This window comes from Mustela nigripes, chromosome 4 (assembly GCF_022355385.1).
Source record: "Mustela nigripes isolate SB6536 chromosome 4, MUSNIG.SB6536, whole genome shotgun sequence".
In the NCBI taxonomy this organism is placed as follows: Eukaryota; Metazoa; Chordata; class Mammalia; order Carnivora; family Mustelidae; genus Mustela; species Mustela nigripes.
This window is the reverse complement of record NC_081560.1, coordinates 186,969,813-186,995,660: the sequence shown is the minus strand read 5'-3', so window position 1 is coordinate 186,995,660 and position 25,848 is coordinate 186,969,813. Positions and strand designations below refer to the sequence as shown.

Here is a 25,848-nt window from a genome sequence, read left to right as displayed (position 1 = left end):
TTATTTCTTTTTCCCTAATATATAAGGATTTAGGCTTCTGTAACAGTAACACCTCTGTTCTAACATAGAACTCTGGGTGCTGGAAAACTGAAACTGATTCCTCATCTCAACATATTGTTTGTAAAGCAATTAGTTAAAATACGTTTAGCAGAGAAAGGTTTATTACACTGATGACCCTCCTCTTCACTTTCGGTTACGCCCAGAGTAGTATTTAAGGATGCATTCATCGATGTCCAAAACCATTGAGAGGAGGCTGCACTGTCACTATCATGAGAAAATGAATGTGATTTGTTACTACATGAACACAGATTTGGGGTTTTTAGGGGCTAGATTGCAGGACTTGGTCCCTACCACAATGCCGAGTTAGAGCATTTGAAATTCCACAGGAAATGTGGTGACTAGACAAGATTGCTCGATTGCTAGGACCACAAGATTGCTAGGACCACCCGAAGGACTCTCCTGTCTGCCATTGTGGAAAAAGTTCCTTTTTTTTTTTTTTTAAGATTTCATTTATTTGAGAGAGATAGCAAGCGAGAGAACGCAGAAGCACCCAAGCAGGGGGAGGGACAGAGGCTGAGGGAGAAGCAAACTCCCCACAGAGCAGGAAGCCCAACATGGGACTCGATCCTAGGACCCTGCGATCATGATTTGAGCTGAAGGCAGACTCTTAATTGACTGAACCACCCAGACGACTTGAACAAACTCCTCTTTTACATATAGCATCCCTGGGGGAAGAGTGGGGAGCTTGGGGTTTGGATAGTCACTGGTGACACCAGAAGACATGTACGAGAAGTTAATGGTTTTCTGGTCTGTACGATGAGACTCTCACTGCTTTCCTTTAGTGGCACTGACATTCCTCAGCTCAGACTGGAATAGAAGGAGAGCTCCTTGGAGCATCTAGAACTTGAGACCTGGGTTGGTGGCTCAGGAGATCAGCTGCTTTGCATACCACCCCCAGCACTGTGACCCCAGGAAGCCACTGCCTCACTAGACAGACAAGTGCCCATCCTCAAAAGGGTAAGAACAAATGAAGTGATGGCCAAGGTGTTGGCCAACTCTCAGTAACCTTACATGTTCTACCCCGGTACCTGGCAGGCTCACTATAACCAATTTTGGAGAGTTGTGTGTTTTCTCCTTTTAACTGTTGTTACAATGTACTTCCTACCAAAAATTTAAAACAACAACACCAAAAAAAAAAAAAAAAAGAAAGAAAGAAAGAAAGAAACCTCATCCTCTTCAGTGAGGCCAAGGACAGCAGCATCAGGGCAGGCTACATGTAGTTAAGTACAGTGTCCCTGTGATTATAGTGTATAATCTCTATGGCTTGCTAGGAGTATGCCATAAGATATGCTTAATAGACATGTGACAGTCTTGTCAGTGATCTGGTCCCTTTTCTACTTGGTAAATTATTATGGGTGGAAGTTATAAATAGAGCTGAAGTCTTTCCACTTTGACTTCTCTGTGGCAACATTTATGGGAAGCTAACATGTGGTTCCTTGATTTTGGTGCATGTGGCCAGCCCATAAACTCAGGCACGTGGATGAGGCCTGGGTGCCAGCCCAGTGTTTGTACTGTAGAGGAACTCAAGGATCAGATGTAGATCGAGGATGGAGTTCAGCCAAGCATCAAAGGAAGAGGACTGTTCTCCAATATGGCCAGGATGAATAATCGCTCAGAAAGTCAGTAACAATAGCTTTGGCTACCAGAGTGTAATGATAGCTAGGATATAGGCTGAGGTTTTGGTTTTTATAACTGTAATCATAATTTCCTTGGAACAGAATACCAGGCAAGGGGGACAGATCTTATAGTTTGGGTATAATATTATTGAATACTCATCCATATCTGGAATTTTACATCTTATAGATATTCTATGAACTTGAATTATGCACCTACTATGTGAAATAGTGGTGAGAGAAGGATCCAAAGTTACGATGAATCCATTTTATGTTCAAAGTGTTAAAAGCTGATAATACAAATTTTAGTATTTGAAACAACTGGAATGGGAGCCACAGATAATACAAGGATATTAACACATAGGCATATTTTACAACATACCTTCATTTTGATGACAAATTTTAAATATAAGATAAAAAATAGACCAGCAGCATTCTGCAGAGATTAGAAGTGAGGGGATTTGGGTTCAGTTCATCCATTTATTTCAATTCAGTAATAAAGCATGTTCTGAGCCTGACATTGTACTAAATGCACCTTGAACATAAGATGAATTAAATAGGGTCCGTCCCTCAATGAGTTCACAGTCATGAGAAAAACAGCTACAATCCAGTATGGGACAGACTTGCTCTAGTAAAGATGCGGAGACAAGCATGCTCGAGGGGCAACCTGTTCTGGGGGATTTCTGGATAGGACGAAGAGTGGGCAGATGTGATTATTCTGGAAAGTCCACAGAAAGAAGAGGCGACATGTAGCTAGGCTGAAGGATAGCAGGACTTTACCAAGGAGTCTAGGGATTTCTGAAGGTGACCCCGGAAGGTAATTGGGAAACGGGTTAGGGAGGGGGGGGAGGGAAGAGAAGGAAAGGCAGAGAGGGCTGGAGAGAGGGAGAGCATGAAGGGGGAGGAGAGAGGGCATAAACGGAGGGGAGACAGAGGAGGGAGCGAGGGAGAAGGCAAGTCCACTGTTGGTTGTTTCCGTGGTCAACGGGAAAACTTCTCCAAGTTTCAACAAGGGTAGTGGAAGGGGCCCAAGAGGAAGGATGCTGGAGCCTCCTGAGGGCAGATCCACTGACCCAGATGGTGGGACTAGAGGAGCTTGAGGCCAAGGTGCGCGGTGTGGCCTCCTGGATGAATGCTGGCCGTACACTGTCTGGAAGGACAGAGCAGCAGGCTGAAGGAAAGATCTGATTTAGGACAAGCTGGATGTATGGTGCCCCTCAGATATTCAAGGGGAGCCGCATTTGGGAGAGTATGATGGCTATTTTGGGTCTTGGTTCTTTAACTACCTGGAGTCAGGGCCAGCGACATGTACATAAACCAAGACCCAAGAGGAAAAGACTTGCCTAAATTCATCCAGTTTGCAAGGGAGGCAGCAAGCCTGAAACTCAGAGCCTAACCTCAAGCTCCCTCCAGACAGTGCTGGAGTTGTCCATGGTGCTGATATGCACCGGGCCAGATTTGCGCCCTAGACAAAAAGCACTGCACTTTGGGGAACACAGTGTGTCCCATCCAGATCTATACAGCAAGCACCATCACATGCCCCAACGCGCTGCACTTCCCTGCACTCGAGGTTGTGCCACAGAACCCCCACGTGGGGTGAGAGCGCATCTCCACCACTGTTTCACGACCCAGCAAGCTCAGGTCCCCATAGGTGAGATGATTTATCCATAGTGGCAGAGCGTGAGTCAGTCAGAGCCACAGACAGCACCAGGGGAACTCGGTGATCTAATTCAGGGAGAATTAAAAACAGATGCTACTGCTCCTCAGTCTACGGAGCCCGCCGACATTGCCGAGGCCAGAGAAATCCAAGATTTCCAATTTTCCTCCATTCCAGAAAACACAAGCGCTTGGGAGCCAAACTCACTTGCCTTTAACTCCTAAGGGCTACACACAGAGGACTGAAGAAAGGGATGTTTTAACTACATTACCCTTAAATTAACTTGAGGAGTTGGCGACAGTGTGCTAAAGAAAATGTGGCGAGGTCCAAGTATTTATAGGAGCTGCAGACGAGCAGAGCTCTGACTGAAGCTACGAGCACGCTCCTCTGCAAAAGCACAGGGAGCGGGGGAAGAGGTGTTACTACAAAGCTGAGCAGAGTCTCCGGGAAGGGAACAAAGCTTGCGTTGCCAGCTGATGGAGCAGCCTGAGATTTAGAACAGATACTTATTTCTTTGGAAATGTACAGAATAATAATTTTGCAAGAAAAGTGCCCATACTTAAAACTCCCACTGTTAAGAGGAAAAAGACTAACCAAAGAAATGGAATCTACAGCTTTAATCATTCATCGCAGTTGAGTCACATGGAGTACGGAAAATGGCTTTGCAGTAGCACCGCGGCCGCCTTCAGGTCACGTGACGGTCTCAATGCACAGCTTTGGTCACATGGTTCAGTTGTCTGACAGAGAAGGGGAGGCAAGCAGGGGAAGGAGAGATGTGGAATGTAACAGGAGCTCCTGGGGACTTAGGTCTCGTCCACAGTCCCAGTACGTCTGGGCACCGAGTCTCACCCGGCACAAGCTGCAGCCTGTGTTCTGTTCAGAGAGTACCAAGCACAGGTAAGCCCGGCCTGGCTCCAGCCCCTTCACATTCATGCTTCAGAACTCAAGCACCAGGACTTTTTCCCGATTGCTTTCCTTCTGACAAACAGCATTCAGCATGATGGGAGTCTCCCCAGGACAGTGCCTCACGGACACCAGACCCTGCCTGCAACCCCAGCAGCCTCCCACCTTGTGTGGCTGCGGGGCACACAGGCCCCGGAGGATCCAGGGAGCTGTTTAAAGCCCCACCAGAGTCTGAAAGGGCCATGAGGACTAAGCCCAGACTTGGAATACAAACATTCGCATCTGCTCATTCCATCAGGGGTAAGTCTCTGAGCTGGGACCGCTCTGGGGAAGCAAGCCCAAACCGCATGGTAGAGGAGGGTCACCTTTGACAGAATGGAAGATGCCACCGGGGCCTCCTACTCGACCCAGGCCTTCCTCCAGCACACAGGAAGGATAAAATGCTACTCCCAAGTTCCCACGAGCAGAGCACGGGAACAGCTGGCCACTTGTGAGCCCCCTACTGACCCCATCCATCCTTACTGTAGACTCTCCCAGAAAAAGGGAAGTCGAAGTGCAGGGAACAAGCTCCAAAAAGATCCCTGTGTGTTTTGCAATGTTTCACCATCTTCTTCGATTAAGTTCTGAAAGAATGGAGCCGAGCCAGATTCCACCTGGAGTGAGCCCACCAACTTCTTTCAAAAGAAGCCCCGTTTGACTGGGTCAAGTAGTGGGCTCCCAGGGTGGGGGGAAAGGGGGGCACAAGCCACAGCGCTGATGCAAACCGACCAACCGGGGCAACTCGGACTAAAGCCAAAGGGAATCTATCTTTTATGGCTCTGTGCTCGTTTGTTTAATTCAGTGACTAGTACACAGACAACCGTCAGGATCCAGGTCTCGCTGTAGGTGCTGGTAATGGGGACGGGACAGCATCGCCAGTGCTGGCACCTGCATCTGGGGGACAGAGGCAAGATAATACAGAAACAAGTAAGCAGTTATCGGTGGTGAGGGCAGAGAAGGAGAAAAGAAAATGGTGGAGGGTGATCTGTCAGAAGATGGTAGAGGATGAGGAGGTCACGTGTACCTGGGGGACAAAGGAGTGGCCAGCCATGCCAGGAGCAAGGACAGGTGTTTCGGGCAGGGAGAAAGTAAAAGCCATAAAGACCGCAGCAATGGTGGCCACTCCCACACCGTACCATCTGCCAGTCAGCACACAGGGCCCCGTCCCCACACCTGGTATCACTCAGGTGTCCGTGCTCGAGCCCAGAGTGAGAGCAGTGGCTCTTGCCCAGGCAGCCTCCCACAGGCACAATCTGGGTGTCTCACAGGGACAGGGGTCTGTGCACAGAGTCTTAGTGCCCTATGTCCACTGAGGGTTTCTGTCCAGGACCTCTGTTCTAGCGAGGACAGCAGGTGCTGCTTTCTTCTGGCCATCTCCTAAGACTCAATGGACCTTTGCTCTGTGTGAGCCAGAGCTGGCCAGATGACTGACCTTCAGACGCTGCCCTCTCCAGTGAGTTGTCTGCTTCAGATCAACCTGGTGACTTGGTGAGTTCCTTCCACAATGACAGAAGGCCCCCAGAGGACAACAGTGTACACAGCAATACGCATCATGTGTCTGCGAGCCAGGGCACACCGCAGATGCCCTAATCCTCATGAGTGACAGGAGGGGAGGGAGGGGCATGGCTCAAGGTCACTGCCAGCCCCACCAGGGGCATTTCCCGAGGGCATCAGTGGCCACACACGCTCCCTCTGTAACGAAGCCTGCTCCCGCTCCTGAGGGCAGCGTCTCAGTACTGGGGGGAAGGCAAACAGGGATCAGCTCGACAGACAGCGTCGAGTCATTCTGCTAACAAGAACTCAGATTCGATTACTCTGTGATTACATGGTTCCGCGGTGTGATAAATTGGTTAATAACAGGGTTCCCAATGTAGCGGCTTAATGGGAATTCAGTAATTACAGGTACCCGGAATCATACTGTTAGCCTAGGAAAGGCGAGCACCCGCCTGCCAATCTAATAACTCAAAACCTATCTGGGACCGTTGACATGGTTATGATCTGGAGAGCGCGCTTCCAGTATTAACATGCACCTGCTAAAATGACCCCTTTGTACCTAACATACCAGGTTGGATACCACAGGATCTCCCACACTCAACTGCACGGTCCTCTTTTTCCTTGTGAAAGGCCCGAGCTGAAGACTTCTCCGATGGGTATCTTTGTCACTGCTCGCTCTGGTTCCCATGATAAAATGAGGCATCATCAGATAATAAGGCTTACATAAGATCTGAATTGCAGCTTAAGAGTTTAGGACATGTTTACACTGACTTTTCTTTGCGGGGCAGGGGGAGGTTGGAAATCCTCACCATAATTCAGGGAGACTGTCAGGCGGGTACTTGGGGAAGCCCACATGGCCCCTGCAGCAACAAGAGGAAAAGGCAGGATGCTGGTCCTTGTTCCTCCTATGGCAGCGCATCACTGCACTCACAGTTCTCAAGGGCAGCTGCACGCCCGCCCTGCCGGGGAACCGTGCCTCCAGCATCACGTGCTCTAGATTAGCAAGGCACGAGCGTACGAGGTTTCATTCTGCCTCCTATAAACTGCAGCGTAACTCAAAAGGGCCATCTGAAATGAAGGGAAAAAAAAATAATTCTTGTTTTGGGAGCAGGGGTTAACTAGCCATAAACTTCTCTGACAATATTTTTAATTTTTCCAGTACTATTATAGTAGTCTTCGACGGTAAGAAAAATGGAACAGTGGATTTAAAACATAAAATGGTCCATTAGATGGGTCTTGAACTTGTTTTTAAAAGTCTGGATAATACAGCTTTGCTGTTTTGTCTTTCCAAAATGTCAAAATTTGGCTAAGATTAATGGTTCTCTAAATCAATAGGATTTCATGTTTATAAATGGTTTATGGCTCTACTGGATATAAAATGTTATGAGCTCATGTCTTATCATCATTGCTGAGCCTTTACTGAAATCTACTGACATTTAGTCGGCCTCCAGACCAGATGTGGAAGGAGCCCAGGGTGGAATTCTCCAGAGGCCTGGAGCGATGCGATGCCCACGTTCAAAGAGTTGGGGTACATGGGCAGTGAGAAGGGAGGCAAGGCTCATCACCACTGGGGCCATCACAGAAGAGTGTCACTGGACCAGGGCGTCCGATCCCCAAGCCCCAGGGGAACCCTAGAAGTTAGTCCCTTAGAGGATCAACAATGGGCTTCCCAAAGCCATGAGGGGAAGGAAGGGCCCCAGGCAGGCCACAGTATTCTGTGGAGAAATTTCCTAAAAAAATAATTTCTTGAATCCTGCCATTGTAACAGAAACATCGTCACTACTGCCAAAGGTACCTCATGGCTACACGTCCGCACACTTCGGCTTAAGCAATGTAATCGCAATTTTAGGTTATTTTCACTGCCAGGAAAACTTCCCTTGATCACCACTCAGTGACACTCAATGGCGCTGACCCCATAAACACTCCATTTCCCCCGAGGATGGATAGCGTGGTGCCTATTGCATTGGCAGGCAATGAGATTTCGTAAGGAGAATGGAAGCCAAGGTCATGTCATGCCACCAACTGAGGTGAGATCCACGGATTTCTCTGATCTTGTGAACAGGTGCACGAGCCCAGGGCTCTCACACCGCTGCTCTGTGTGAGCGGGGAAGGCCCCCCAACACTCACACTTCTGATTCCCCGTTCATTCCATGAAGCACGTGTGTGGTCTACGGACAAGCCAGAAAAGGTTATTTGGATGACACCTTTCTCATTACAACACACACAGGCCATACTCTGACACCATTCATAAAACTGAGTGCATTCATGAAACTTCAAAGGCTCATCACAAAAGCAAGGAAGTGATTTTTGAAGAAAATGAACCTACTTGAGACAGCTCCCAGTGACACAGAGCTAAAATAGATCAGAACTGACTGCTCACTACAGAGCCATGAAATTACATAATAAACATTAACATAATGCAAACTGTCATCACCCTGGTTACGATGTCCTCACATTTTGTTGTCACTAAGGGGGATCTTTACATATGAAAGCTCAAGCACTAAGTTCTCCCCTCTCTCCTCTTCCCAGTGTGGAGCTGGACTTTAAGCAGCAAGAAGACAAGCTCCAGCCGGTTCTGAAGAAACTCCATCCTTTTGAGGAGACTCAGGTCGCACCTTCGCCTTACTCTCAGGAGCCCTACTCCGCGACTCCCAAGCAAAAATCCAAACCCGAATCTAAAAAGCACGGAAGATGGAAACTCTGGTTTCTTTAAAACTCATGGCGTGTGGAGTCTAAAGGCCGTCTTTAAAACCCAATGGAGTATGGTAAATCCTTTTCCAAAACAAACAGGATCGAGTGAGCTGCGGCGGCCTCTCGGGCGCCTCCCACTTCCCACCCCGCTTACCGAAAAGGCCTTTGTCCCGACAGGTAGTGACCAGAGCAAGGTAGTAGACGTCACACCTTGCGGGCTGTTCTCTGCCGTTCACGGATGTGGGATGTAAACTCTGAAATGAAGCTTATGTAGTCAGAGGGTAAGAAAAACGCTATGCCCCCACCCCACCCCCAGATCGGCAAGTGTTACATTATCAGCCTGCGAGACGGTGGGCTGTCACTCTGTACACAGCTAAAACTCATCATTATTTTCTAGCCTTTCCTTATTCTTTTTCTTTTTTCTTTTCTTTTCTTTTTTTTTAATGAGAAGACAAAGCAAGCCTTATGTTTGCAAAAGACTTCATTTTTATGTTTAGTTTTGCAAATAAGCAGGGGGCAAGTGCCATTTTCAGCACATCAAATTCTGGAGAAAGCACAATTTTTTTAAGTGGTCGGAGACCAGTAAATAATCTCTAAAATGTGACTATATGTATATTTGCCTTCACGTGCTGTAGCGCTAAGCCAAGTGACCCCATCTCAGTGCCACACTGTCACCTCAGACTTAGCATTCTCTTCATCTCCAGACCTGCGACATGTTTACTGCTCATTTTCCAAATGGCCAGCAGCCAGGAGTCCCCCAAAGTCTAGGACATGCCTTTACTCACTGAAGTTGACAGGGTCAGAGCTATTGGACACTAAGCTTTCTTAGATCTCATTTTTAATCTTTTGGTACCCAAAGGCCAAATGATAAATTCTGGCAAGAATTTGAAAATACACATAGAGATACACAATAGATAACGCCGTCACCAATAAAATCATAGGTGTTCTCTGCCGCCGGAAAGTGTTTCTGTGGATAAGTCTTTGAGACCTTGTTCATCACCAAAAACGCAGCCAGACTGTTTTTATACAATCCATTCTGCTCTGTCACCACCGTGGAAGACCGGACCATCTCAAAGAGAAGCCGCGTGTTTAGTTTAGCTGCCGCCAGCAAACTTAATGTCACCTACATCCAACCTATTAGTCAGTTGTACTCAATGACATACCTAGGGGAAAGCTGTGAATCAAATGTTTTTAGGTATTTTTTAAATAAACAGTGACACTTAGAGTTCTCTTTTGATTACACATTGCAATATAAATCTTAGTTCCTTTATTTTTCCACTCATTCTTTTGCACCTTTGCAATTATCTTTTTATAGAAATCAAAAGCCCCTTGTCTACGAATGACTTGGTCTGTCCATTTTTTGCTTTTCATGATAGGAAGTAGGGAATCTTATTTTGCCTTTTTTTTGTACAAGTAAAACTTTGAATAGTTTGTGAACATACCAGAAAACCTAGTCTTCAAGTTTCTGTCCAAAAGTTTCACATCTAACCTCATGCTGACATGGACACGTCATTGATTAGATGCCAAAAGGATGTCTACTTGCATTTTTCCCATTGGAGCTATTTCTTGCCATGCGTCTTCCTCCTCGCTCAATATCAAATCTATTTTAGTTCTAAGTGTTTCAATTCTACAAGGACCTAGTGATCAGCCATCAGACCCAGAATTGATCAAATGAAGAGTAAATTCTGTAAGCATTCTTTGGGGGTTACTCACACTATCCTGCAGATGTATCCTTTAATTAAAAAGAAAAACACGCATCTTTTGTGGAAACACTATGTGAGCATAGAAATCCTTGAATTATCAGTAAACAGAATTGAGAAATGTTTTTGTGCAAGGAAAGGGACACATTGATCCCGTACCATGAAGGAAGTGCAATTGTTTCATGTAGACAATAATTTAAAAAAAAAAAAGTGTTTCATGTATTTTATACTGTTTTTAACTAAAAGTTATAAAAATGTTTGCAAGTTATATCCCCTTGTGTTTTAAGAATCCCGACGATCTTGGTGAATTGAAATAAGGGTGTTAGCAGCTTTCTAATTAGTGCTATAAATCTGTCTCAACAAGAGGGCATCCTAGTAAACAGAATGACATCACCGTTTAAAAGCAGTCTAGATCAAAGAAAAAAAAATTCAAAGTCAAAAAGGAAACTGAAGATAAACTAATTCCTATTTAAAACTATCTTCAGAATAGAAAAAAAATTTTTCAAAATCATTTCATAGTTTAATTGCAATGTGTCATGAACAGACGCCTATTCTTCTCTTAGAAAGATTTAAGTAAAAACTTTGATACAAAACCAAGGTAAAAAGTACAGTGTTCCCTCATATGTACATGTATACATGGCATTACGTATAGAAGTTAAATTATTATACTTGTCACTAAGTTCTTTATTAATTTTTAAATAAAAAATCAAAGGTCATGTTTTGTGTGGCTCTTAGACTTATTTCATTGTCTTGATAATTTGGGAAAATAGGAGTAATCTAAGAAAGTAATAATAAAGAAAGGATACTGGGGGTAAAAAGAACTCCATGCAGTGTTCAGGAGAGCAGATAGATGATGGTCAGGCAGCTGCCGGCTCACCTGGCCCGGCTGGAGAGGACAGGGCTGAAATGCAGCTCAGACTGTGCTTGCCAGACCCCGGGGCCCCGGCAGGAGCATCAGCCACCAGGAGGACTGGGCACAGAGCCCCACACCGGCTCACAGCAGGATATGGCTAACTTGTGTCATTTATAAAGAACCTCAGAGAGACAAGTGAACACATCAGTATTTCCAAGCCAAATCCTCTAACGGCTCCATGGAGACGGTGTCTCTCTAAATCAGCCACCAGACAGGTCCCCAGCCCCAGGGGATTGGTCTCCTCATTTTTGTCTGGGGGAGAAGGGAGGGGGAGTGAAAGATCCACACCCCAGCTGGGCTGAGTACCCCATCCCTCCAGCAGAGATCAACCCAATACTCATGCCCTATCCCAAGGGAGAGATCCACCTGGAAGCCTGGGAGCCGAGAGGTCTCACACCCTTTCTGGCTGTCTGCACTAACAGAGTCTGCCTGCCAGGATGCTGGGACCACTGAGGCTGAGACAGAGGCTCTGCGGCCTCACACGCTCACCAGGGAAAAGAAGAGATGGGCGTAACCCGTGTGCAGGGTAGAGAGGAAGACCCAGGCTGCCAGCCTGGGGCATCTGGGGAAAAAAGACTCCAGGTCCCATTCCCTCCTCTGAGCCACCTACAGGTGTTGGCTCTACAAACTAGATAAGCAAAGGGCTTTCTGCCTCGTGGGTACTTTCCGAGTGACTGGTTTGTGACCGCCTCCAAGGAGGGGTCCCAGGGTCTCTGCATCTGCTCCTTGGATCTCAGGCCCGCCCCCAATCACAGCGGAGTGTACATAGGGAGGAAATCAAGGTGTGGGCAAACCTTTCTAATTTGCAAAGGGTACAGGAAGTGGGCAGGGCTGCCGAGGTGTCCGTTGCTGGGGAGACGGCAGTCACAGTCTATCCGCCAGCACTAGCTGCCTCAGACAGTACCCACGAGCCTGGCCGATGACGCAGGGACTATGGTCGCCCGGCAGAACTGAGGTACGCAATCCTGGGTTACAACTCAGAAAAGAAATCAGAGTGCCGGCTTTGTGCCTCTGGAGAAGAGAGCACCAGGTCAGAAGCGTATCCATCCGTGCCGCCTTTTACAAAGCCCGCCACCACCCGACTGACCCTTCCAGAGCATTTTTATCAGCAAGTAAAATTTGACTTAATTACTAAGTAAGGCCATTCTGTCAGCGCAGTGTCACCCAAAGATCACAGCATCTGCTTTCCCTACTGAAATACGTCCTTTTATCTAGAAAAACTCTCTCCCTGACACATCTGGCATGAGATACATGTGCGACCAATTTATTCACTGCAGGAGCTACAGGACTCCGAGAGCGCGTTCCATGTTGTGAATCGGCGTCAACGAGTCGTGCTGTCGCATGCAGCATATGTTTTGGCCTATTGAGAAGGGCATGTGAGGGCAGCATATCGCCTTCTAAGTAGCTCGATAATTCACTGAAGAAACCTTTGGGGTTTACTATGAATATGCAAGAACTACCCAGACTATTTTCCTCAGGCAGTGACATGAGTTTTCTCCCTCTGCGGTGAATCCACAGTCAGGGACCAACCTTGAGAAAACACCAGAAATGTGAAAAAAGCAGAAAGAATTGCGGTACTGATACCAAGTAAAATGAATATATACAGAGCCACAGGAGCTCGCATGCACGCGCATGTCAGGCTATGCTTTTCTAAAAGCCACGAGTCTTCAAGGTAGATTTATTGGCAAACATACCGTTTAAAGACACATCTTATGACGCTCATATAGAAGAGGGAGACATTTCGAACTTTTATAACATATTACTTTCTTTTGCAAATAAAAATTAAGAACAGAATTTTTTAAAAAGCACAGTCGTATCTCAACTCCTTTAGAGCAAACATCACAAAAATGAACGTTCGTGCATGGGGACAAAATACATCTTGGTGAAAATACAGTCAGGAGTCTTGGTAAAATGGCTCTCTTCACTGGGAGGCCAGTTCTAGAACACTCTTTTCCAAGTGAAGAATCATGTCAGCTCCTTAAAAGTTACCGAGGCCCAAAGAAAGCATCACCAACAGCGTCTCCCCCACCAGCGATGCAGACCTCACAATAAACCGCACCCCGGCCCATCTGTGTCGCCCTCAGTTGGCGCTCGAGGCGGAGACAGAACGAATTCCATCACAGGAGTGTAGTGAACAGGTGTGCCAGTCACAAGAGCAAGGAGACAACGCAGGCACCATTTCCCCCTTTCCTAAGGCCTCCTGGTGCATCTTGTAAGGAAATCAGTCCTTAGAAAAGGCCCACAGTTTCATTTTAGTGAATTAGCAATTGCCAGTCTTCTGGTGGGTATCCAGGCCATAGAAAAATCTTTAAAAGTCTTTCTCACTCGATTACACTTTTAAAGGACCATTAGCAGCATGTAAATCGGATCGCTGGGAAGCAGCAGCAGCACCCTAATACCACAGGAGGAGGCACAGCCCGCGGATGGCTCTGTTGGTCTTCCCTCAGCCCAGCTGTGTACAAGTGCTGCATCCAGGCAAAGACAGACGCGAGCGGGGGAGGGGCAGGAGGGCTACAGCTCACCCCGCAGAAGACAGGTCAGGCCGCCTGTCCACAAACAAGAACGCCTAATCCGGCCCAGCTCAGAACCATAGACCACAATGAGGAACGCCTCCAGACCCTGAGGGCCTCAGAAACTTCAAAAAGGGAATAAAAAAATAAAATCTGAAATTGGACGATACAAAACTAAGCATGTTATTCAATGATTCCACAGTTTGAGACCCCAGTGGAATAAAGATAAAAATGGCATCTTGATTCTGTGGCAAGGTCATTACAAGGTTACCAGGTCAGGGCCTGTTTCAGGGATCTATAAGATCTACACTTCTGTACTTTGCCAGATGCAATTTTGTTAAAAAAGTATGATACTTAGGAGTATGGCACATTTTTATCCTATGCATGAGATGCATTCTAATAGCTCACTCTCACACAGAATGCTGAAAGGTATAAAATGAACTAAAACAAACAATACACAATCAACTGTACAGTGTTTAGGAAACACCACAGCACAGACACAGATGAAAGAAAAGGCTCAGGGCACCTGAGGAGCTCAGTCGGTTAAGCGTCTGCCTTTGGCTCGGGTCATGGTCTCAGGGTCCTGGGATTGAGTCCCCATTGGACCCCTGCCTGCTCAGTGGAGAGTCTGAGTGTCCCTCTGCCCCTCCCCTGCCCCTGCTCTCTCTCTCTCAAATAAGTAATTTTAAAAAAATTTAAAAAGACTCACACTATATATCACAGATTCTCCCGTGATGGACAAGTCCCTCATTTCTCAATTCCATACATAAATAGGTGGGAAAACCGACAGCCCACAACAGCACTCCCAACTGACAACATTCTGATGGAAACAGAGGCCACATTCTGGGTATCATTGTTGACAGCATCGTGGAATAAATCATTACATGAAGTAAAACTATTCAACACTTTTTTAATCACTTTAATTTTTAAATCCACGTGCAGTGATGACTTGGAATCCTCAAGCTGACTCATCGTTACAGCATTTCCATTCCATTTATGCAACAATGAGTAGCGAACACATAGGGACACAAATCCCCATGTTAAACTGGAGTATTACAGCATACCCATAACAGGTCTGAAAACCACTCTCTGCTCTTTTCTACTCTAAAAGGTCCATTGATTGAGTTTTTGATCCATTGTGTCATGGATATTTCTCTCTCCACATCTTCGTCTAATCTAAACTCATAGAACAACAACAGTGACATTGAGAAACTGACGCATCAATCTGCACCTGAGCAGATCAGGAAAGCAAGGTCAGGCACACAGAGTTAAGACAGCGTTTCCGTCTTCCCACTCTGTGGACATCACAAGGGCTCATGGTTCGTTGAGGACTTGAAGATTCTTCTGAAGAACTTATTTTCAAAGGTAATCATCCCTCGTGAAAACATCTTGATGCCGCTGTCGCTCCGTGAATAATGATCGCTTTTTCAGAATTTATTTTTTCTTTTGAGATTCTTTCCATGACGTCCTCGTTTTACAAAAGGAATCTCTGGACTCCTTTTACAGATATTGAAGATGTTGGAATTGGGAAGAGTCAGCTTAGGGCCTACTTCCCCTTCCTGCTTCTAGAAATGTCTGTTGGAGAAAGTCAGAATGGTGGCGGATGGGCCCGGACATGGGTGGTTGGCCCTGCACCCCTGTTCCCAGACGGGGCCTTGAACCCCTGCCAACTGGTCCACAGGAACAGGTCCCCAGCTGGGGTGAGACTGAGTGTGGGTTCTCACTGTCATCCCTCCTTCTTCAAACACGCATGGGTCTTTGTCAGGAACTCCTGAGGGGTTTTCTGAGCCCTTAGATAAAGGGGCACCGAACCCTCCCTTGAACCTCCAGGAGATCCTAGTGTCCTAGTGTTTGGCCCATGGAAATGACTTAAAGGTGCTAAATGGAAAGACGTGCACTTGTTTCACTGGACAGCTGCCTCCTTACCTAGGATGAAGACCCGGGAGCGATTCACAGTCCCGCTTGACGCCTCCCAGATGCCACTGAGATGAGTGCCCCACGTATCAAACTTGCAGAAAAGACTAGGAGAACCAGTGCCAGCACCAAGCCAGAGTGCCAAATCACAATTCCCATGCCAGCTATGACATCTAGACCCATTTCTTATGTCTCTGTAGGACACTTTCTGCAGTCCCATAAGCACAGTCAAGTTGAAAGTTAAATGAGAATGCTCCCACTCCTCACATGGCAGCCAGCACAGACGCTGCGTGTCGGTAACGTGCTGCTGCTATGATCACCGCGAGGGCCACCATGCCCGAGATGAGAACTTTCCCAAGGCAACCAAGACCACATGGTCTGAGAGAAGACATCACACTCCACCTGCTCTGTTCAACCTTTGCTAGATCCACTGATTCAAACCGCCTTGCAATCTACCCATATTCTAGGCACCGCCCAACCTTGTCCTCCTTGTGCACAGAAAAACGTGAGCTCCTCTGCTCCTCCTCATCCCAGCTTAACTGCTTGCCAGCAGACGATGGCCCCAGTGAACACCCTGCCGGGGTCAGCGCCCAAGCCCCGGAACTATCTCCTCAGCTCACTGGCCTGAAAACTGGCCACCACCCCCATCTGCCCATCACTTACTCCCTGCCCCCCACAGTGCCATGTCACCCCCACCTCTGTACTCCAACCCATTCCGCCAGTTCCGCCAGATGAACTTGGTTCAACTTCAAACCACACATCATCCATCCCACCACAGGGCCCCTCAGAGGTCCACAACGTGAGAGTGTTCCAAGGACACCCATGGCACAACCCCAGGAAGGCGTGAGGACCCGCCCTTGGGGGTGACCCTGCAACGACCTCACATCTTACTCCACGGGACTCCGTCTCCAACCACCTATTCAAAGGTGTTACAATTGCAGAAAAAAACCACGATAAGGTAGACAAGTCTACTACTGCAGAATAGTGGAAAAGTCCACTGCAAATAAAGCCAACTTACAGGGAAATATTTGATTTCCTTATTTATAAATGTGATCGTCCAAACCCAAATGAGACATACCTTAAAAAGGAAAATCTGAACACAACACATGTTGAAATTCTGAAGCATAAAGTAGGTTATTTCACTGGATGGAAACATACTAAGGCAGCAGTTGTCCCACTTCTGTGCTACCCATCTGTGATTTCACCAAAACCACATCCTTTACTCCTGCCAGCCACAGAAACCAAACAGTCCAATGCTACCTGTGTTCCTGCCTTGCTGCCTGAACAGTCCTATATGTCCCCTTACTTAACCCCCTCCCAGGATGAGCAGAGGGAACTATGGTCACACAAGGAAGACCAATGTATCTGGTCTGGTTTCCAGTGAAAACTCTGTAACTGGATGTGTTGCTCCCGGATTCGAAAAAAAAAAATTTTCTTTTTGAAATGCCATCAACCGAATTTAGTGAAATGGTAACGGGTACTAGAAATGAGGGGAAATAAAAGGACCTACGTGTGCATCTTTTGCCTAAGAAACCAAACTTAAAAGTAATGGTTGGGAAGGAGAATGGTAAATTCGGGGGGTGGGGGGAGACCATAATACAAAGCTTGAAAAACTGGCTAAATGATTGGTAAAACTTTCTGTTGAAGTGAAGCATCTACAATATCTGAGAGCAGACAATAAAATAGCTGGTTTGGAGCACCTCAATTACTTTTTAAGGTCCTTCATAAAATTTTATTAATGGCTCCTTAAATGTACATACATAGAAAGAAACAGCCAGAAGAATAAAGACTTAAAGAAAATACATATCCTTCGCTGGAAGTAAATTACGAGTCAACTAGAATCAGAAATTTCTGTCTCCAAAATGTTAGGTTGCTGACCCTTCAACTCTGACACTTGGTTCCAGAACCATGGAAAATCAACCTATTTTATAGATCAGACTATAAATAAATGTACGTCAGCTGCTTGCTACAATGCAGTAAAATAAAGGCAGCCGGAAGAGGAGGTGGACGACAGTGACATGCCTGAGAAAGACGGCCTTGGCCACCACTGCACACCCAAGCACACTTCACTGAGACTTACGATGAGCTCGGAATCCCGCCCCATGGAAATGACGGTTCGGTTCACTGTCCGGAGAAGCTTCTCCATGATTATCTGGACATGCCTCTGAGTTGGCCCCTAGAGGAAGACACACCAGTAAAAACCAACACCCAAGACAATCATTAGCATGCAAGCCCTGGCGATTGTCACTGAATCCATTTATCCTGGAAAAAGTAAATCAATTATAACCCTTAACAAGATGAAGAATGGCCCTTGTCAAAGGCAAAAGCCTTCACAAAGAAAACACAAGGCATCGTATTAATTATAGACCATTAGTGGTAATTTGTTATATAATCATAGTAATTTAATTTAAGCAAACCTTAAAAATAAAACCAATCTGTGTAAATAATATAATGTTTATGATCCCTAATTAGCCCACCAATTAGTTTTTTAGAGATACTTGTCCATCTGTAAATGGGAAGCAAGACTGAATAACCTGGGGAACAACCGCTGGGAACACAGCACCTGTATTCTAGCACACTATCTAGGACTCAGACGCCCCCAACTTTTTTCCATCAGTAAGAATTTGCCCTGTATTTTGTATGGGACAGGATTCTTGATTATTCTTCTTGAACTTGGAACTTGTTTACATATGTCCTCCAGGTGCTCACACACAAGGCCAGGAGAGGTACCACCTCCACGATGAGGTTGGGCCACACAGCTCCTGTACTCCCAACCTTCTCCCCTTTGAGAAAAGGGCAGGCCCTGGAGTGGGGCCACCAGAGGCTAGCTGTTGGACGAAGGTGTCTACAACCTTGCAAAGCAGCCCCCTGGAAGAGCTGGCGGGGCCACCGTTGCTATGAAGTGATGTAATCTCACCTCTTCCTTCAACAGCACTAGCCAGGCTCTGGAGCATGAGCCCATGCAGGAAGGAAGTGGGCAGGACAGGTACATGTGTGTGTTGACCAGGAAGGTATACAGAGGTCATGTGGGGGAGAGCAAAGATTAAGCCCTGCTGACCTTAAAAACCTGGCCCATCTGTCTCCTGCTGGAGGCACAGATGGATGGACAAGGACCTGTATGCCTTTCCAGACACACCCAGAGACTCAGTGAGTTCCTAAGTGTGTGCGTGGGTGCACAGATGTGTACGCTGGAGGGGTTGGGGGGTATGTTGGGGACGGGAATCCACAGAGTCCGATTTTCCACATGTACCTGCACCAACTTCTGATTAAGAAAAAAGCTCAGGGAACTAAGCATATAATTTATAAATTCAAAAGGAAACACCGTTTAAAAAGAAAAAAAGTGCTATCTAAAAAAGCACAGGAGGAAATTACTTGTTAGGAGAGGAATGTGGGAACAGAGGCAGAGAGCCATTCTCAAAACTCTCAGAAGCATCAATGACTTAAAAAACAAAAACAAAAAATAAAACAAAACAAAAAGAAACCCAAATCTCAGTGCCTGCATTATTCTAAACTAAGAAATGGCAAAAAGAATATAGATAACTAGCCTCCATTTGTTTATTTCTAATTTTTAATATCAAAGCCATTTTCTGACCTTAAAGATTAAAACACGTCTTGGGGAGGCATTCACCCAAGAAGTCACGGGAAAAACTTGAAAGATTTTTAACTTGGAAGAATACACATTTTCACGTTAGTATCACACTTTATAAATAAATACACACGATTAAAGGATACCACTCAACGGAGAGAAAGGCTAACCCTTAAAAGTAAGGTCATTCCTTCTGAAATAAATTCAAAGCACCTTTGTGCAGTGAGGCGGGGGCTCACGTTGATGCTAAGGGACCCCTCCCGCCAGGCCCCCAGAGGGAGCCTGGGCAAACGTAGCCATTACTCACCACGTCCTTCCTGTAGAGAACCTCCAGGATGGTGCTGAGCAGCTGGCAACAGGCCTCCAGGTCTTCCTGTCTCTCCAGATGGTACTTGAGCTGATCTGTCATCATGGGAAGCAGGATCTCTCTGCAGTCTGCAGGGGACACGGGGCTGCCAGTCAGCAGGAGACCCACCAAGACACAACTCTATTTGCTAGAAGCTTGTTTTTCTAGCATGTTACATTATTTCCAAGCATGTTACATTTACTTTCTTCCAAATGTGAAACTGACATCTGGAGGGGGTCAGATGGCTGGATGGGAGGAAATCACTTATCTTGCTCTGTAAATACTTTACACACAAGTCCGTGTGCACACATCTATGTGTGGGACCTTGTAATTACACAAGAATAATCCACAAACATATATAAACACATTGACACATGCATCCCCTAGAGTTCAGAGAGATAAACACAAAAGCACCTGTTGGGAGTTCTGACTAGTTTTCTGTGCTGAGCTATAAATTCACTGATTTACAACTTTAAAAGAAATACTAGTTGCAACAAACATTATTTGAATGGCAGCTACTCTTGTTTTTTTTCCCAAGAGGACCAAAGCATGGTTTCCTTCTGCTCCCATATGCCTCATAAATGCAGGTTTCTGAGCTCAGCGGGGTCATAACCAACTAAATTCTGCGCCTGATCTTTGCTCACTCAGGGACAGCTTTCTGCTAGGCTCCCACCTACAGACAGTTTGCAGAGGGCAAAGGACTCAGATTCTGAAGAGGCTGGTGGTTAAAGTTCTCCCTTCTGAACAAAGACATCTTGAGCAGCTCACGCTAGCTGAGTCTGACATGGACACACGGCACGAGCTAGTCACAGGCTTGGAATACAATGTACTCCTACAAGATTAAGTGCGAAGGACCGGGCCTAGTTAGTTGCTTAGGACAAGGGACTGGCTCTTAGGACATGAGAGATACAGATGAGGAGCCATAGGCTCTCTCTGGCTTCCAGACTCCTGTGCTAACGTGCGGGCTCCTGAAAGGAGCTCTAGGGGGCAAGCACTGAGTGTGCAGATGAGGGTCCGGGAGGCCTCCTTCAGAGGGGCAATACCCTCACCTGCTGGCAAGAGGAATAATAACTTCTCACATGGGGCAGGCAACCGAAGAATGGGAAAACTGTACACAAAGTCAGGGTGGCAGGTGCACAGAACACATTCTAGAGGAAGGGAGAAGAGGGACAGGATAAAAGGCCCGACAGGCAGTTGGAAACCAGCATGAAAATGAAAGCATAAGTGAAGGGAAGCTGAGAAGTGGAACATGCTGGCGGGGAAGAGATATGAGCAGATTTAAGGGCTAGAGACACTTTGGGACAGAGCATGAGAAGGACAGTGGGGACAGAGGAGGCAGAGAAACCTGGTAGCTCCTAGGATCATCCAGGCAAGAAAAAGCAGAGCCCTGACCTCCTGTGGAGGGGTAAGTCTGAAAGAGGCTTTGAACAAGACCACTGAAGGCAGGCTAGACAGTGCTTGGTGAGGGAAGGTGGCAGATAAAAGAGTGTCCAACCCAGTGCCCAGCACCCTGGTCATACACGTGTCATCCAAGAAGCCATGTGATGCCACCCAAGGAGAGGAAAGTGGGAAAACAAATCTATTTTAAAAAGAGAAGGGTTCAGTTTGTACAAGTTGAGTTTGAGTTGCCTGATGGACACCCTGGTTGCCTCTACAAGGCAAATGGAGACAGGGTTCTAGATGTTATCTCTGGCTTAGAAATGAAGAATCATCAGCTTTTAGGCAGTAATGAAATCCTAGAAGACTATCAAAGGGAAAATGAAGAATGAGCAGGAAACCCGGACCAGCCTCAGGAAGGAAGTACTAGAAGGAGGTGCAGGACACGAAGGAGGAAAGGGCAGGGATGCGGAGGAGCCAGAGACAAGTGACATCCCCAAAGAAGGAGAGAGGTCAACGTGGCCAAATACAGCAGCAAGAACAGGCGCATGTTCCAGAATAGGATGAGGCGGTTCGAGGCCCATGGGCCCCCTGAGGCAGCTTCCAGCAGTGGCTGAGCGGGGATGAAAAATGGGAATAAGGGGGGGCACCTGGGGGCTCAGTCGTTAAGCATCTGCCTTCAGCTTCGGTCATGATCTCAGGGTCCTGGGATTGAGCACCGCATCGGTCTCCCTCCTCAGCGGGGAGCCTGTTTGTCCCTCTCCCTCTCCCCCCTGCTGTGTTCCCTCTCTCGCTGTGTCTCTCTCTGTCAAATAAATAAAATTTTTATTTTAAAAAAATGACAATAAGAGATAAAGACACAGCTCCCAGGAGAACAGCTGTGTGATGAAGGGACACTGGGATGTAAGGACCAAGGAACATCCAGGTTCTCATTTGTTTTTTAGAGAGAAGCAGAGCAAAAAATGTTCAGAAAATGAAAGAAAAATAAGGAAACAAACACAAGGAGATTAAAGACAAAATGTAATTACTAATTGTCTCTTCCAGTTGGGAAATCCCATTTAAATCCAGTATCATCCTCCCCCCACCATGAGCAAGTATCTTCTCGCCACGCAAGCTCTGCTGGTGAAACCAGCCCAGCCACCGCTGTTCCCTTTAAAATGCAGAGCACGAGACAGAAGATGGCAGAACTCTGAAACATTAGATATACTTAGCTTGTTTTTAGGATTTTACATTTTAGGGCTTACGTTAATGACACATAAAAACATGTTTTGCACTATTGTTTCCTGAGGTTTTTTAGTAAGAAAAAACAAAGCCTGCAATGCTGAAATGGTTCTTGCAAGTACGTGAGACCCACTTAGCGAGACTTCCACAAGCACTACACGGTAATGTAGGCCCAAGGGTGCAGGTGCGAGCCATGAGAAGGAAGACAGAGCACACACCCTTCTGTTCCACCGACTTCAGGGAACCGCATGTGGGAAGCTCAGGCTAAGGTTTTTCCAAATCCCATACTAAGTCCCCTGAAAAGGACGAATAGCAGCTACATTTTTCCAGAGAGTTTCGTCCAATGATTATATGATTTCACTTGTTGACAATTAGAGTAGTCAATACTTCATGCACAAGGGACTGATGTGCTCTGCATCTTCTGGACAGAGGCCCAGTTCACCCTGCTGGCTGTAATGTCAGGAAACACCGGAGGCCAGGGAGTGGGACACGGAGCACGTGGAGAGACGCTATCCTCTGTGTTCACCAACGTCAGGGGGCCCTCACAAGATTCCCTTACGTTCTCAGCCAACCCTCCCTGTGATGCCAACGGGGAAGTCAGACTCCCAGAGAGAGCATCTCCCCAAATACCACAGCCCTGTAAACTCATGAGGGGAAGTGCTCCAAAGAGCCAAGGCCTACAGTCAGTGCAGGAGCAGGTGTCAGAGAGCGGCCGGAGACTAAGCCAGTCCAAGGGAAATGCCGCAAGAAAATGACCGATGGCAGTGAAGCCAGCCTGAAAATGCATCGGTTCCAAATGCTGACCCACCGAACACACGAATAGCATAAGCACCCCACGCCGTCTTTCTTACAGAATCTCAACACTCATAAACGAGATCTGCCCTCAGTAGCTCTTGACATGCTGACCTGAACCACAAGACCGCATTCAGTGTAACGACTACGCACCAACCTCCTTGAACCCAACAGGCTGGGAAGGTTTTCTGGCAAACCCGTCTGGGTCCAGCCCTGCTTGCATCCATCCTCATGGCCCTTGGTAAGACATCTCTAAGACGATGGTCTTCGTTCTCTTTTGCCAAAACACATCACCTAGCTTTACCACCTCCACCAGGGGGCCAAGCTCCTTGGTCGCCCCTGTCCGCTGGTTCATCCCTACCACTGCCCCCATCTTGAAGGCAAGTCAGATTTCCAAGACATCTCAGAGGGAGAAGTTGGAGCCACAAAGCCCTGGATCCTCACAACATGATAAAGGAGAATGAATGACTGTCAGCTAGGTCTAACAAGCGTAGGAGGAACCCAACAGAGGTGGAAGGCCAGTCCAGGTTGGAAGGAGGATGGTGTCCGTGAGCAGTATCAGAAAACCAGAGGAGCGCAGTTCTGGACTCACGAGATGGCAGCAATGTCCCTGTAGGCACCAAGACCGAGATGCCCTGGCCGAAATCCATCTCCTACCAACCATTTATCTGTCATGCTGGACCGGCAGTTGTTGACGTCCCCGTTATCAGAGGTAATTGAGTGTGTTAGTGTCATTTGTCAGAATTACTCCAGGGTGAAGAAGTGACGGCTGCCCCATTCATCCTCGGCAGGAGATGCTGTCAGCCCTCTTCCGCTACACGGTGGGAACGCCCACCTTCTCCCCGAGCCAGGGGTCTGCTAGGGAGCTGCACCTGTTCGTTATCCACTTCTCTTGATGAGAAATGACAAAACTTTTTATAAACTTTGCTGCCATTTTGTCACATGGAAAGACATTTCATTCTCTTAGTCCCCTGAGAACATAAAAACCATGATCCCAAGGGACCCAACCACAAGCTGGATGCTTCTAGTAACCATGGAAGAATGTAGCTCATCTGTCTTTTTTTTTTTTTTTTAATATTTTATTTATTTATTTGACAGAAGAAATCACAAGTAGGCACAGGCAGGCAGAGAGAGAGAGAGAGGGAAGCAGGCTCCCCGCTGAGCAGAGAGCCCGATGCGGGGCTCGATCCCAGGACCCTGAGATCATGACCCGAGTGGAAGGCAGAGGCTTAACCCACTGAGCCACCCAGGTGCCCCTCATTTGTCCTTTGTCATCCTCCTCACCCACAGCTGGTGGCGGGAAAGTGGGAAAAGGGGAGCAGCACCCTTCACTGGAAGGATGAGAGAAGCCAGTGTCGGCAGGACTTCATGAAAGCAGCCTGACACCCCGGTGTCAAGGATCACCATCTCCCAGCCCATCTCCAGAGTGGAGTTCTGGAGACGGGCAGCCAAGGTGTGCAGGCTTTCCTCAAAGACCACACTGAACTCACCAGGCATCTCATGCAGGTCTCTGAGGACAGAGGGTCACAGGGTAGCAGCACACCTCAGAACTATGTGCCAGGCCCACAGGAAGAAAGGCAATGCCCCAGAGACCTGGAGAAGCCAAGGGGACCAAAGCTGGAGACTGGCCAATCAGCACATCTTGTTGGTGGCCCGTGATCTGCAGGACCCAGCATGGCCCACGGACAGACTGGGGCAGAAGGGCCCCAGGCACCCAATGTGGGGACCACCGTAAATGACCACCGGTTCTACCATCCTTGCTGGGATGCAGTCTTAATGAGAGCAGAGGGCTTCCTCTCACCCAAGAAAACTGGACGCCACACGTACTCTAAGACCTGACTGTGCCTGTGTGTGCTGCCTGTTAGCAGGACAGCTGTTACCCATGTCCCTCGTTCTTGGTCTGTAAACACCAGCGTTCAGGTCCTGACTGGCGGGAAGGAAGGACCTGCGGTCAGAGCCACCGTGCCCAGTGCCCCATCCTCGAAAGATTTCAGAGGGAAGACGGCACCATAACAAGATCTATCCCCCATTGCCAGTGACCCGGTTTCACAGGATGGTGTCCAAGGCAGCCAGGACGGGAGTGTGCAAGTACATGTGCACATGAGGACACACATGTGAGAGCTGATGTGGGCGATCTGCCATTCCAGGTGATCTCATCAGATCAAGTGAGAGGTGTGCGGCAAAAAGCCGGTCTGCCTCCCCGTGCCATCCCAGCTTCTCAGCCGACCCCAACAGGGCCCAAGGGACAGAGGATCCCCGAGCTCAACTATCCAAGCCATCTCTTACTCCACATGTCAGTGACTTCCAGCTTCTTCCAGAAGTGGCGGGCGCAAGGTCTAAGTGACTCACAAGTCTCAAATTGTACCATCAGGTCAAGACAAAAAATGCAGAGCACAAAGGAAAGTACACCACACACACTCAACACAAACACACATCCACACATCTACCACACACACTGTCACACAGCACACCACACTCACACCACACACACTGCATACACTCCTACCACGAACACCACACATTCCTACCACACACCACACCACACACACTTCCTTCTACCACAAACACACATATAAACCACAGTCATATAACACATTTACACAACACACATATACCACATTCACTCACACCACACCACACATTCACACCACTCACTACACACACACCACGCATACTCACACACTACATGCACACACAGCAAACACATGTTCATGCATGCAATGAAAAATCTTAAAGCCTCAGATGCAGTCTCTCACAGCCAAGAAAGAAGAATCTCCTGTCATATTCTGAACATCCCAACTCGGTGTCCTAAATACCTTTCCCCATGAACACAGTGACATTTCTCTACCATGACTGATGCCAACAGCCCAATTAGGTTCAAGACAGATGGCCTGGGAAACTGACAATCCCCCTCAAAAGCAAACAAACAAACCTTTGAATTTTAACAGAGAACACATTTTAATCAACTGCCCACACATAACCATTGGAAAATAGCTACACTAAATATTTGACTGGAAGCCTAGGAACCTGGG

General features: G+C 47.2%; 2 protein-coding genes across 6 annotated transcripts in view; one reads left to right on the top strand and one right to left on the bottom strand.

The window, feature by feature from the left end:
* The window catches only part of INSYN2A (inhibitory synaptic factor 2A), a 55,720-nt gene extending 46,832 nt beyond the window's left edge, over nt 1–8,888 (top strand). For both annotated transcript variants that reach the window (XM_059395959.1, XM_059395958.1), the window contains one exon: nt 8,296–8,888. In XM_059395959.1, the coding sequence (XP_059251942.1) occupies nt 8,296–8,479 (184 nt within the window). In that variant the 3' untranslated portion in view covers nt 8,480–8,888. The remainder of the gene's footprint in view (nt 1–8,295) is intronic.
* Nucleotides 1–25,848, bottom strand: part of DOCK1 (dedicator of cytokinesis 1) — a 490,751-nt gene that overhangs the window by 284,417 nt on the left and 180,486 nt on the right. For all 4 annotated transcript variants that reach the window (XM_059398808.1, XM_059398805.1, XM_059398806.1 and 1 more), the window contains 2 exons: nt 19,388–19,515; nt 17,575–17,670 (listed from right to left, as the gene is read on the bottom strand). In XM_059398808.1, coding sequence (XP_059254791.1) covers nt 17,575–17,670; nt 19,388–19,515 — 224 coding nt within the window. The remainder of the gene's footprint in view (nt 1–17,574; nt 17,671–19,387; nt 19,516–25,848) is intronic.